General features: G+C 40.8%; 1 protein-coding gene across 1 annotated transcript in view; it reads right to left on the bottom strand.

Moving 5' to 3' along the window:
* Window positions 1–283: 283 nt before the first annotated feature.
* NME7 (NME/NM23 family member 7) overlaps window positions 284–14931 on the bottom strand; it is a gene marked incomplete at both ends in the record, with an annotated part of 241950 nt that continues 227302 nt past the window's right edge. The window contains one exon of the mRNA XM_079723871.1: window positions 284–316. Within this exon, the coding sequence (XP_079579997.1) occupies window positions 284–316 (33 nt within the window). The remainder of the gene's footprint in view (window positions 317–14931) is intronic.

The raw sequence follows: 14931 nt of genomic DNA, 5'->3' as shown, positions 1-14931 counted from the left end.
GTGTAATGTATGAAATAAACCAAAGTCACTTGTTTGAAAATAAATCTTTATTTTGGACTTTATAAAAAGCAATGCAGTACCCCATAGACTGGTGTTAAATGTTGTCTGCAGTGCAAAATCCATGTTCTAACATATGTCATAATTGCCAGGAGTACAGTGCTCTTGTTGATCTTGTATTCAGTCAGGTTAAAACAATGGACAATAAAAGAATGAACACATTCCTCATGTGTGATTCACTCTTGTCTAAACACCACAACCTGTGACTTCTTTACTTTCTACACTGCTAGTTATCCAATATCTTGAAGAAATATTGAACCTGAAAGATAAACACGTGATTTCATTAGTTCACATGGAAGTTCAGCCTTTTCTACCCAACAGAGGCCAACAGCTGGGTCAGGACTCTGGACACCAAGGTGCACACCCCTTCCCAGTGAGACAACCAGGTTAATAATTGGAGGCACAGGCTCAATCAGCAAAGTTTTAAAGTTCAAGTTTAGAAATATTTTGCAGTGATACTCAGTTTAGAAAACATGAAATTTTGGTTCCAGCTAGTGCTTCACGAGATACAGTTGTTAGTAGTTCAGTTAAAAAAAAAAAAATGAGGTTAGCAATCAAAAAATGGACAGAAGACCTAAATACGCATTTCTCCAAAGAAGACATACAGACGGCCAAGAGGCACATGAAAAGCTGCTCAGCATCACTAATAGAGAAATGCAAATCAAAACTACAATGAGGTATCACCTCACACCGGTTAGAATGGGCATCATCAGAAAATCTACAAACAACAAATGCTGGAGAGGGTGTGGAGAAAAGGGAACCCTCTTGCACTGTTGGTGGGAATGTAAATTGGTGCAGCCACTATGGAAAACAGTATGGAGTTTCCTTAAAAAACTAAAAATAGAGTTGCCATATATGATCCAGCAGTCCCACAGCTGGGCATATATCCTGACGAAACTGCAGTGTGAAAATACACATGCACCCGTATGTTCATAGCAGCACTATTCACAATAGCCAAGACATGGAAGCAACCTAAATGTCCATCGAGGAGTGAATAAAGAAAATGTAGTATATATACAAATGGAATATTACTCAGCCATAACAAAGAACATAATAATGCCATTTGCAGCAACATGAATGGACCTAGAGATGATCATACTAAGTGAAGTTAAGTCAAAGACAAATATCATATCACATATGTAGACTCTAAAATAGGACATAAATGAACTTACCTACAAAACAGAAACAGAGAACAGACTTGTGGTTGCCAAGGGGTGGCAGGGTGGGGGAGGGATGGATTGGGAGTTCAGGATTAACAGATGCAAACTATTACATATAGAATGGATAAACAACAAGGTCCTACTGTATAGCAGAGGGAACTATATTCAATATCCTGTGATAAACCATAATGGAAAAGAATATGAAAAATAACGTGTATATATATGTGTAACTGAAAAAATTAGCATGTGCCAAAAAGAAAAAAAAAAGGTTAGGTTTGAGGTTCAGTAAATTAAGAAGGTTTATACCTTGCTTTTTGGTTCATGGTTTGGCCTAAGTCCATATTTAGCCATATATTTAAAACTTAGCCTTAGAGTGAAAGGAGATGAAAATGAGCTTTCAGAAAAACATTCTCCAGGTATAACGGAGCTGAAGATTTAGTGTCCCTTAACCCACATGGGAAGTACCCAAACTAAAATCTTGGCATCATCGTATTTCAGAAAATGGAAACCTTTCACAAAGCCTGTGCAGCCAACGCTTACATCAACCCTTCCTGCCTTCAGGCTGGTCCCGAGAAATCCTTTGGGACCTGAAATGCTGAAATGCCTCCTCAGTTGGGCTCTCCTCTTACAGAAACAGACCCAGAGGCCCATGGCCATTTCTGTGACAGCACAACTTGTTCAGAAATAGTAACAGCTTAAATTCCCACCTTATTGCCCCACATTTATTACCCTGCCAATCTGCTTCTCTTGTTTATTCTTTAAAAGTACTACCTGAGACTTTGCTATCTCTAGAGCAGCAAATCGTGTGATGGCAAATTAACACCAGAGAAACAATGACTCCATTTAACAAAAAACAGCAAAGGGAACTGAGAAATGGCACAACTGCTTAGCTGCAAAGATTTTAGGAGCCCTCCTTAACAACTGAGGAAATACGGCAAAAATCCGTAAACGGAAAACATATCTACCTAAAGCTGGGTTTCTCAAAAAGCAACCTCCACGTACATTGAAATGGAAGGTATCGTTCCTTTAACAGAAGATCGTTTGTTTTGCTGAAACATCGACACTTTTTGCAGAATGTACACGAGTCTTAAACGTGTGATGTTTACGAACAAGCAGTGGGGAATGGCTTTACATCTGAGGAAAGGGGAGTATTTATTCAAATTGGAAGGTCGTTTATTTTTGAGACTGTTCTCAGGTCACAACCTCGGTCAGACACACTTAACCCCCTGCTTTCATATGAACCTTGTACCTTCTGTTCTAAGACATTGTGTGTATGTGCATATATGCGTGTGCATGTGCACCTGTGTATGTATGTGTGTGCTCTCTGCCTATTCTTTCCTTCAAGATTCTGTCCAAATCTTGCTTCCCTGTAGCCTTTCCAGATGGTGCCAACCTATTCCCTGCCCGTGAGAGTGCTTATATCTCTACTAGGAGACTGGGGTAGTGGTTAGTGTTCTTTGACTCCGTAGGTATTCGTTGGCTGCCTAGTCTGCTAAGTACTCTTCTAACTGCCCCGGAAAGACCCTCCAGTGACCCTCTGCCACTCACATTCTAGTATGAAGTACCTGCATATTTCTGGAACTCTTGCTGCTACACATTTATCATGATTTGCTCTCCTCATATTATTAGATGACATATTTCTTGGGTGTAGGAACAGTGCCATCTACTTTTGGGGTGTCCTTATATCCTGAAAAGGGGTTTTCATACAAGTCCAGTCAATCAAATATTGAATTCCTCACACAGAATATAAAAGGAATGAGTTTTTCAAAGGCAGTGTTTCTCACACGTTGGCTAAGTACCACTTGGAATCAAAAGCACTGGAATAATTACTGAATAGAGGAAAAAGGATTCTCTTTTCTTTTCTTTTTTTCAATCCATCACATTTCCCGAAGGAGAGCTTCAATGTGGTGTTAGTATGGCTTCAACCCAGGTTACTACCCTTTCAAATAAAGGGAGATAGGCCTGGGGCTCAGAACCTTTTGCAAGCAATAGTATCTAGCTAGAATTTAATAACTTTTCATTGTATTTATTACCTTCAATTAAGGACAAGTAATACTAGTTTCCCACTTATGCTAAACAAATATTTCCATGATGGAAAATAAACTTATTCAAGTATCACAGTGAATGAATTTAAAGAAAAATAGTAAATACAATTTCAGGTGGTACTCAGATATGGTAAAACTCATGAAGGTAATAAAGGCCAACTAGACTTTAGGAACCTTTGCCCCAAAATACAGCATTAACGGAAGCCAAGGTTTTCGGTTCTGTACCTGTTTGGGCAAAATCTAATCTGAGCTCTGTTTTAGAACAATAGCACGCCCTGTCTGCTCAAGCTGCATTTATTACCAGAGGGAACTGCTCCAACTCCAAATTAAAAACATTATCAGTGATCAGAGACAAAAATCTATTTATTAAAATCTTTCAAAGTCCAATGAAAGCTCAAACTCCTGGCATTTTAAAGGATTAGTAACACTTCAATATCAGTATATATTTGGCCCATGGAGGAGAACTAAGTGAGGTTACTTCGAAAATCCATGACTAAGGACAGAGGGAAACATAATACAGAGGGAAACTATCCAAGGAGCATTTAAGAACAGCTGTAATCAAGTGAATAAAGTGATCCTGGTTTCAAATTCAGAGAAAATGTGACTCTGTCTTTTCTTCTTCAAGAGGAAACTAGCATTAGCCAGACATGTTATCCGCCATTTCTAGGCTCTGCACTGGAAAAGATGAACAGGAAATAGAGAGATAAACCTGTTATTCTCCCAACTGAAGCCTGTAATCAGCAGCATCCATAGCCTACCCAATGTGAAACAAAGAGATTGGACAAAGGCAGATATCTTGGTTCATATTTTAATTCTCTATTTTTCTCCCAGAGACTGTCAGCATTGGTCTGTTCTGAGAGATTAAGTACCTCACGAAGGTACTGATTTTTATTGACTACAGAACCCAGCTTTTTTTTCTTTTTTTTTTGTGGTACGTGGGCCTCTCACTGTTGTGGCATCTCCCGTTGCGGAGCACAGGCTCCGGACGCGCAGGCTCAGCGGCCGTGGCTCACGGGCCCAGTCGCTCCGCGGCACGTGGGATCCTCCCGGACCGGGGCACGAACCCGTGTCCCCTGCATCGGCAGGCGGACTCTCAACCACTGCGCCACCAGGGAAGCCCAGAACCCAGCTATTTTATTTAGCCACAAATGAATCGCACACCCTAAGAAAAGGCCCCCATTGTAATAAAACTGTGAGTTACTATCTCCAGCTTGCTTTACCACAAAACCTTTAAAAAACTGGGACTTCATAAAATTGGCACCCTTACAAGCAGTCTGTAAAGCGCTACCTTTTCCAAGGAAATGCTCATCTTCTTCCTCTAGTGCTGGCACCATACAGGCCAGGTAGGAGGAGGCACTGAGTGATTTGAAACCCACCTATTTAGTTATCCACAATGTCTGATATACTCAGTATTAGACGGATCCTTTGGTTCAAGTGCTTCAGGGATCAAATATTTCATTCCTCTGTAAGGTGGCCCTTTAGTGCCTATAACTTGTTACAGGGATTTATGGTCACTAAATTAGCAAGTACTGGAGGAGCATGGAACAGTCCTATAGCAATGGGATATAGGATCTATTCCTTCACCTAGGAACGGGGGTTCTAAAATGACTAGTGGGTGAGGATCAGGCATTGGGGAGGTGTTCAGCACTGGAACCTCTGGGGGGCAAGGGAATAGAATAAGGTTAGCAGACACTTTGGGATTGTACTACCAAAAGTGAAACATGGCATGAGAAGTCCATGCTGACGGAAATCTGTGCCTAGAGCTGGTCTTTCTCCTTTTCGTTGATTTGCAAATTTCTTCCAAGCTACCTACTATGTGCCCAGCACCGACTATGAAGTGGGGGAGGGAAGGGTTCAGGCCTACAAGATCCCTGTTCTTATGAAAGTTTTGCCTTCACACTTCTAAATGTCTTAAATGCCCTAAACTACTCTCACCTATACTTCATTCATTCTTTCCCTCCTCTGTCAATCATTCATTCAACATATTGAGCACATCCCATTCATGATAATTCAGTGATGGGTGAGACCTGGTCCTCAGAAAGCTTATAGACTGAAAAGAGGAAAACCCATGTAATCAAATAAAATCACTATAGTGTGCTAAGGTATAAGTGGGAATAATTAACTGCCAGTGGGAACACGAAATGTTTCATAAAGTGGTTAACATTGGAGTCCTTAGGATGAGTTGGAAGTGACACAGAGGAAGGAGCAGCCAATTTTAGCTGAATATACAATTGCTATGCCAATGGGCAATGATACTTTAATAATAAGATTAACTTGAGGATTTGTTCTGTCTTTAACACTGTTAAATAAGAACAACAGCTTACATTTATTAACTACTTCACAGTGTACAGTCTAATTTCATATATAAACCATCTCCTTCACACCAGCTCTGTGAAGCTGGTCCCCTTATCCCCATACAGAGCAGGATCCTGAGACTCAGAGGTCCATGACTTCCCTACATAGTAAGCTGAGGAACTTGCTCAGTTGGCAAGGCTGGAACTTGAATCTCTGTCTTCCAACTCTAAGCCACAGTGGCACCGTGACTTCCCATGGAGTAGTCCCTGCCTTTGCTGATGACCGGATATAAATTATTGCCAATTCTGTAAGCATGTAATTCAAATAAATGTCAATTTTCTGTAATTGCTTCCAAGTGTAGACTCAAGGAAAGCTTCCAGAGAATGTTTCGTCTTTGCCCTGAGTACAGTGCATAACAAAAACGGGTCTCTCTGGGGACTTCCCTGGTGGTGCAGTGGTTGAGAGTCCGCCTGCCGAGGCAGGGGACACGGGTTCGTGCCCCGGTCCGGGAAGATCCCACATGCCGCGGAGCAGCTGGGCCCGTGAGCCATGGCCGCTGAGCCTGCGCGTCCGGAGCCTGTGCTCCGCAACGGGAGAGGCTGCAGCAGTGAGAGGCCCGCGTACCGCAAAAAAAAAAAAAAAAAAAAAAAAAAAAAAAAACGGGTCTCAATGCTAGCGATTCCCTGTCCACCACTCTCCCAGAGGAACTTCTAGTATATGCAGCAAGCATGAAATCTCCTTGCATGTTTTATTAACTCTGGCTTTGTATCAGAGTCTCTAGTGTAGCTTAGTGCTCCTGATGCCTGGGCTCCACCACAGGTAGCTGAATCAGACACTTTGGAGGTGGAGTGCAGGTGTCTGTTTTCCAGTGGTTCTTAACGTTAGTTGAGCAACAAAAATGCCTGTGGAGTTTTCTTTTTTTTTTTTTTTTTCTCCTTTTAAATCAGAGTATAGATGTGCCCGAACATTTACAGAATTTATCCATCCTACTGTCGTGGAGTTCAGCACCAAACTAAAATATGTGTACCTGTGCCATTATACTAGATAGATTTTCAGATAAAATCTAGTCACTCTGAATTTGATTGAGGTACAGTTTTGTTAGTGTTCCAATAATACACTGATTTTTAAATACATCAGCCTATTCAGAAGGGAAACAACTTTCTACTCACTTGGGGCCCTTATAGCCAAGGCTGGCTTCATGGACGTGTAACCTGTGCTGACACACAGGGCCACATGCTTAGAAGGGCCTATGCCTGGTTTAGTGTTCCACTGTCTCCCTCTTGAAATTCTTAATAATTCTTGAACCAGGGGCCCTACATTTCCATTCTGTAACAGTTCTGCTTACAGCCATGGGCCTCTGTGCTCGGGCTACTTTGGCTTGGTTTTCCTGTCGGCTGAGTGGAAAATGTGGTTGAAAAGGCTGCTTGTAAAATAAGCAATGAACAGATCCATGGTGAGAGGTGGCCGGTTGGGGAAGGTGCAAGGTGAGGCTGGCTATGGAAGGTGGGAGCCGGCAGACTTGCTAGGAGAGAAACAGAGGCCCAGGAGGGCAGGCCGAAGCCTCGGGGCAGGGTTGAGGCGGGGGCGGGGCGGGGGGGCTCTGCTGTGGGGATGGCTGGAGGAGGCTACCAGCAGGCCTTGAACATGTGAGCCTGAATCCTTTCTGAACTCTTTCCACGCCCTCTCTCTCCCTCTTTGTCTTCTCCCTACAAGTCACCACTTGTTGTCAGCTCTCCAGATAATGGAGTTCAGAAGTAAACAGTTGTGAGGAAAAAGGTGGTGGGTAAAGGACCTCTGTTCTCCAGACAGAAGGTCTCAGAGGAAACATCCTCGCCTTGATAAAAAAAAAAGAGAGATGAAAAATCTGTTCCTGCTTACTGTCTCAGCTACAGAGCCCAGAAAGTCCTTGGGCTGCAGAGGTACCCCCTCAAATCTATTTATAGGCTACAAAATATTAATAATAAAGTTGAACCTACTGTAGTGATCTCCTTCATATATGTTTATCTTCTCCATGGGCTTGGAGGCTATATTTGAAGTCTTTTTTGTTTTTTTAAATTGGAGTATAGTTGATTTACAATGTTGTTAGTTTCAGGTGTATATAAAATAGATAACTAATAAGGACCAACTGTATAGCACAGGGAACTCTATTCAATACCCTGTAATTACCCATATGGAAAAAGAATCTAAAAATGAGTGGATATATGTCTATGTATAATTGATTCACTTTGCTGTACACCTGAAACTAACATTATAAATCAACTATACTCCAATAAAAATTAATTTAAAAAACTAAAAAAATAAAAACATAACTAATAAGGACCTCCTGTATAGCACAGGGAACTCTACTCAATATTCTGTAATAACCTATATGGGAAAAGAATCTAAAAAAGAATGGATATAAGTATATGTATAGGGCTTCCCTGGTGGCGCAGTGGTTGAGAGTCCGCCTGCCGATGCAGGGGACACGGGTTGGTGCCCCGGTCCGGGAAGATCCCACATGCCGCGGACCGGCTGGGCCCGTGAGCCATGGCCGCTGAGCCTGCGCGGCCGCTGAGCCTGCGCGTCCGGAGCCTGTGCTCTGCAATGGGAGAGGCTGCAGCAATGAGAGGCCCGTGTTGCGCAAAAAAAAAAAAAAAAAAAAGTATATGTATAACTGATTCACTTTGCAATACACCTGAAGTCTTTTAAGACAAAATGAAAATTTCACATTGAAATGACTAGACATTTCAGTAATTCTGTAAACCCAATATTCTCAGAGTTTTCTTATAAAGACCTCTTGATTCTTCTGCTGCCACCCACTAATGAGAACAACTGTCTTTTTAAAGCTAGAAGGAAATTACACCTCAGCCCAGAATAGAGTGGTGCTGACCTTTCTCTCTATAGGAAATATATACCATTTTTTCTAATATATCTAAAGATGCAGGAGTCCCTTCTAGAAATTCATTCTAAAATTGTGTTTTGTGACTCATTCTTATCTGGCCTCTTCTGCCCTGAAGGCGGTTTTGGTTGCAGCTAGTCCCTCCCCAGTCCCTCAAAAATTCTAAAAGTATGAATAGGGAACTTCTGTTCCCTTCTCCCTACCCTCAATGATTAAAAAAGTACTCTCTGAGGGTCACCATATGAGAGCCACTGATAACTTTTCAATGTTTACATTTAAAATTGTACTTACTCTTAAAAAGTGGAGTCCTTGTTACATATCAAATGCTATCATAAATTATCTTGTGTAATCCTTACAACTGAAACAGATGTATTAGTCCCATTTTTCAGTTGATGAGACTGAGGTTGTTAGAGCTAGCAGCTTGCCTGAGGACGCGTGATTCACTTTAGTGACTCAGGCTTTGCTCACGCTATTGAAGAGCTCAAGGTAAAGACGGAGCCTGGCTGCGGGGATGGGTTTGACTCCTGGCCTTGCCATTTCCTGGCTGGCTGACCTTGAGGAAGTCATAACTTCTTGGTTTCTCATATTGCACATCTCTAATATAATAATACCGATTACATAAGGTTGTTGTAAAGATTAAATGAGTTAATATACGGAAAGCATTTAAAACAGTGCCCAGCGTATAGTAAATATTACAAAATAATTATCATTATCGGTTCTCCCATATCCTCACAATGCTGTGGTCTGTCCTGCTGTATGTCAGTGAAGCCATGGGTTTCTGAGCAAATTCCAGCCGGCTCTGAGAGCCAAAACTGCCAGGGCAATTCCAGCTTATTAGGGGACAGCCTACATAATTAACCACGTCATGAATGACAAAGGCAGACTGAGGACCTTTGCAAACAAAGACAGTAAAGAGACACAGAACCAAACACAACATGTAATCCCTGAATGGATCCTAGAGCAGAAACATTTTTTTTCTTGTACTACAAAAGACATTTGTGTGTGAAACTGGTAAGATGTGAATGTCTGTACATAGTATAGTGCTGTATTAATTTCCTGATTTCTAATCATTATTCTGTGGGGAAGGAAGAGAATATCTGTGTTTTAGGAAATATACACTGAAGTATTGAGAGATAAAAGAGAATCATAACTGTAATTTACTGTCAAATATATACACATATATGTAATAAATAAATTAATACACACATACACAAGGAGAGAAAAGAGAATGATTAACATGGTAAAATGTTAACATTTGGGGAATGTGGGTAAAGGGTTTAGAGAAGTTCCTTGAATTATTATTTTTTTGTAATTTTTAAAAATAAGTCTAAAATTATTTCAAAATAAAATGATAAAAATATTAATCAGTAGAAAAAACAGCCTAGTATAGTGAAAGAGTACTGAATTTGGACTTGGAAGAACTTTGTTTGATTCTAGTCACTATTTCCTCGTGCTGTTAGGCAAGTCATGTAAACTCTCTCAGGCTGTTCCTGAAACCGTGGACCTCAGATTGGGACTTGAACCCACAGTCTTTTTTTTTTTGCGGTATGCGGGCCTCTCACTGTTGTGGCCTCTCCCAGCAGCCATGGCTCACGGGCTCAGCCGCTCCGCGGCATGTGGGATCTTCTCGGACCGGGGCACAAACCCGCGTCCCCTGCATCGGCAGGCAGACCCCCAACCACTGCGCCACCAGGGAAGCCCGAACCCACAGTCTTTCAACTGAGATGACACACCTGGTCTCAGAACTTAATGAAGCTCAGGTTCTTGATGTCTTGTCACAGAAAGAATTCAGTGAGAGATAAAGTGATAGGTAAGAAGTGGATTTATTTAGAGAGAAACACACTCACTCCACAGACAGAGTGTGGGTCATGTCAGAAGGTGAGAAAGGCACCAGGGTATGGGGTTGTCAGTTTTTATAGGGCTGGGTAATTTCATAGGCTAATGAGTGGGAGATGTATTCCAGCTATTTTAGGAAGGGGCGGGGATTTCCAGGAATTGGGCCACCACCCACTTTTTGACCTTAAAGGTCAGCCTTGGATCTGCTGATGTGTTACAATGAGAGTATACTGAGGGTCAAGGTCTAGTGGAAGTCATTGACTCATCTGTCATCTTGGATCTATTTGGTTCTAATCAGTTTATGTCGTGTCCTTGGGCTACATCATTCTTCTAAAGGTTATGCCCCGCCCCCTTCCCTCCTGTTTCATTCCTAAATCTAAACATTGAGAACAATAAGATCTACCTCATTGGGATGAATGTGTATATAAGTTGATGAGTGGATTTATAAATTTGCAGCTCAGGATGGGCTTTGCTACAAGTCAGTTTACAGTGAAGCTAAGAGGCTCACCTGGGAATATCAGTCAAGACGGGGAGAAAACTCAGGTGAACTTGTCATTTCATGTTCGAAATTCATTTTTGCTGACCCCCCTACAGAAAAAAAGGTTTTGATAGGGAACATATTCTGTCCTTAAAACTTAAAAAATGTCTTCAAGTAAGAAAAGGAAATGTAAATATGATGATCAATTAGAGAAGGAGTGATTCTCCATCTGGCTGTAGATCAGAATCACCCTTTAGATCTCTAAAAAACAACAAATGGATGCTTGGACCCCATTCCCAGAGAGTATGATTCATTAGGTCTTGGGAAGGTCCAGGGTATACGCACTTCAAATAGCTCCACAGATACTTCTGATGTTCACGGGGTTTGCAAACCACTGCCCTAGATAGTTGGTAAAAGTAGGTGCCCTAGAAATCGGGGCTGGAACCAAGCCCATCTGATACTGCCATAAGTGATCTGAAGGAAAGAATGAAATCTCCCAGTTAACTTGGCTTTCCCTAGTACACTGGAGGCTCTCAACATGAATAATATGCCCAAGAGATGGGTAAGGCCTCACACGATGAAATGGGGAATATGGGCAAAAAAAGGAGACTGAACTTCAACAGGCTCATCTTGGGTATTTATGAGAAAGAAATCAAAGTAGCCTCAGAGTGAGTTCTATAACAATAAACGGTGACTCAGGAAAGGGATCTTGGAGTGTGGCCTGATGGTCCCCTAAAGACTTGGGTCCAAGGGGCAAATGCTGTCTGGGAGGCCATCTTTGCAGACTGACCTCATAAAGGATACTGGAAATTAAAACCCAAGGAAGTACAGTACCCTTAAAAAAACAAAAAACAAAAAACCCACAGGTATTTGTTTCTTGGGAAGTTCTTGTTGCTATACTTCACACACATTTCAGTTTGAAAAGCTCCAAGAGGAAAAAGATTAAATTAGAAAATAGCAACAAAAGTTATTTAGAAGATATGGCATCACTTTTATAAAGACATGTTAGAAAAGTTTAAAAAGCTCTTAAATTAGATCAAAGCAGATAGAATATATAATCAGAATATACAATTAGCTAATGAGGGGAATAGTTGGGATGGACTTTTCCACTAAATCCAGAAAGAACTGGAGAGGGCAAATGTTGAGATAATTTAAGATTAAAGAAAAAAAGACCTCCTTACATTCAAAGATTTAAAGGGTCAAAATGGCTAGAATCATGTTAATAATATCTTTTGAAGGGCAAATTGGAGATGTGGAAGGAATATTTTTAATTTTTGATAACAATGTTATAAAAGGCAATTGCCATATTTTTCTATAAAACTTTCCTCACTGTTACTACCAAAAAAGTTATTCTGGGCTAAATATATTCCAGTGAAATTTCAAGCTCCTTATTATGTATTTAAAGAGCTTGTTGCACAGTTCCTGGGAAAGATGAATTGAGACAATGGCCCTGAGCTGAGATGGCCAGTACTCCTGGTAGGGAGATAACAGCCTGGGAGACAGCTGCATGAGAAGAAAGAGATGAGTTGCCACTAATTCTAAGAAGACAGAGAGGCTCCCATCTCCACCTGTGCTCCAGCCACCACCACTGTCATTGCCCAAAGCAACCTCTGAACCTCACACACCTTCCCCAGCTCGAAACCTCCGCTGGCTCCCTGTTTCCCACTGTATTACAGCAAACCTTCTTGGCTTGGCTTTCATAAAGCCCAACATTACAGCCCCCTAAAACCAGCATGATTTTGGCTCCAGTCATTCTTCCTTTCCTGATGCCCAGGGACAAAGAAAGGACTTTACCACTTCAAATGTCCTTTCTTTTATTCTTTCAGGGCAAGGGATTTTATGCTTCAGGGCAAAGGATGCTCCTTTTACTTCTTTTCTATATATCAGAATTCTTCATATGCAGTGTCCATAAAGACTTGATAATTAAAATATCTGTATCATGTTCTCTATTTCTCTTCTTTATCACACCCTCATCACCCACTCTTTCTCAAAGTTGGCTATAGATCAAAAAGAAGCTTCTTACCTAAATGGACATTTCCCCAAAGAAGACATACAGATGGCCAATAGGCATATGAAAAGATGCTCAACATCGTTAATTATTAGAGAAATGCAAATCAAAACTACAGTGAGGTACCACCTCACACTGGTCAGAATGGCCATCGTTAAAAAGTCTACAAATAACAAATGCTGGAGAGGGTGTGGAGAAAAGGGAACCTTCCTACACTGTTGGTAGGAATGTAAATTGGTGCAGCCACTATGGAAAACAGTATGGAAGTTCCTCAAAAAACTAAAAACAGAATTGCCATATGATCCAGCAATCCCACTCCTGGGCATATATCTGGACAAAACTATAATTCAAAAAGATACATGGGGACTTCCCTGGTGGCACAGTGGTTAAGAATCTGCCTGCCAATGCAGGAGACACAGGCTCGATCCCTGGCCCAGGAAGATCCCACATGCCATGGAGCAACTAAGCTCGAGTGCCACAACTACTGAGCCTGTGCTCTAGAGCCTGCAAGCCACAACTACTGAAACCTGCGCACCTAGAGCCCATGCTCTACAACAAGAGAAGCCACTGCAATGAGAAGCAAGCACACAGCAATGAAGACCCTGTGCAGCCAAAAATAAATAAATAAATAAATAAATAATTTTTTAAAGTCCCCCTGTAAAAAAAAAAAAAAAAAAGATACATGCATCCCTATGTTCACAGCAGCACTATTCACAATAGTGAATAAGATGTGGAAACAACCTAAATATCCATCATCAGATGAATGGATAAAGAAGATGTGGGACATATATACAATGGAATACTACTCAACCATAAAGAAGAACGAAATAATGCCATTTGCGGCAACATGAATGGACCTAGAGATTATCATACTAAGTGAAATAAATCAGAATGAGAAAGACAAATACCATGTGATATCACATGATACGTGGAATCTAAAATACGACACAAATGAACTTATCTATGAAACAGACACAGACTCACAGACATAGAGAACAGACTTGTGGTTGCCAAGGAGGGAGTGAGGGTATAGGAGTTTGGGATGAGCAGATGCAAGTTATTATATATAGAATGGATAAACAAGGTCCTACTGTATAGCACAGGGACCTATATTCAGTATCCTGTGATAAACCATAATGGAAAAGAATATGAAAAAGAATGTATATATGACTGAATCACTTTGCTGTACAGCAGAAATTGACACATTATAAATCAACTATAGTTCAATAAAATACATTAAAAAAGAAAAAGAAGCTTCTTGCACAATCTCCATCACTGGCTTCTGCCAATCACGCTGATATAACAACAGTGACATTCATGAACAGAATGGAAAGAACTCTGTCCCTAGGCCAGCAAAGACCATGGTTGATTTGCAATGAACAATTTAGGGCAGTAAAGAACTGGAGAGGATTTCAGGAGGGTAAGAAATGAGTGACTATATTCCTATCAAAAAAGAGTAAATAGGCTTCTAGAAAGAGGCAATTATGACAGAGACATGCTTCAGGCAAAATATCATGAATTAATTTATTTTCAAACAAGAATATCAGTGGCCCGTAAATACTCCAAAAGTTCTTTAAGTTTCTAGAATAGTATAAAACAATGAATTATTTAAAGCCTTATCAGTTTAAAGGTTTCATTTAGAGTAGCTTGGATCTTAGTTTCTAAGCCTTACTTTGAATGGTATAACCCTGTCTTGGTCCTATCAAAAGTCTAGATAATTTATTTTATTTAATGTTTCATATTCTCTCAAACTACTTAGAACAGAACAGTGATGTCAAAGGCTGAAACAGAACCCAATCAATTAAAATATAGGCAAACTTACTTACTATTGGCTTACTATTGACTTACTATTGACATAGGTGACTTACTATTGGCATATTCCTCTGGTGCTATTTTCAAGAATAATATTGACAGACTGAAGAAGTGTCTTAAAACAAAGAGAGAGATTTTCCATGATTCTGTCACTGGGAAATTTACAGCAGAGAAAGATGACAGTGTTTCAAGATACAGCAGTGACGGCAATTATGTGATTACAACACTGAAAATAATGGGGTAGAGATTGCCAGTGCCCACCCAATACTCATTCTCCCTTTCTCCTTTATAAAGAGGATTTTGATTTTGTTGGCACATAACAAAGTGCATAGCCTCTGTTACAGGTGGGGGGCGGGGAGGGG

Source organism: Hyperoodon ampullatus (genome assembly GCF_949752795.1).
Source record: "Hyperoodon ampullatus genome assembly, chromosome: 2".
Lineage (NCBI taxonomy): Eukaryota > Metazoa > Chordata > Mammalia > Artiodactyla > Ziphiidae > Hyperoodon > Hyperoodon ampullatus.
Note: the sequence above shows the minus strand (reverse complement) of the source record. Positions and strands in the feature narration are given on the sequence as shown.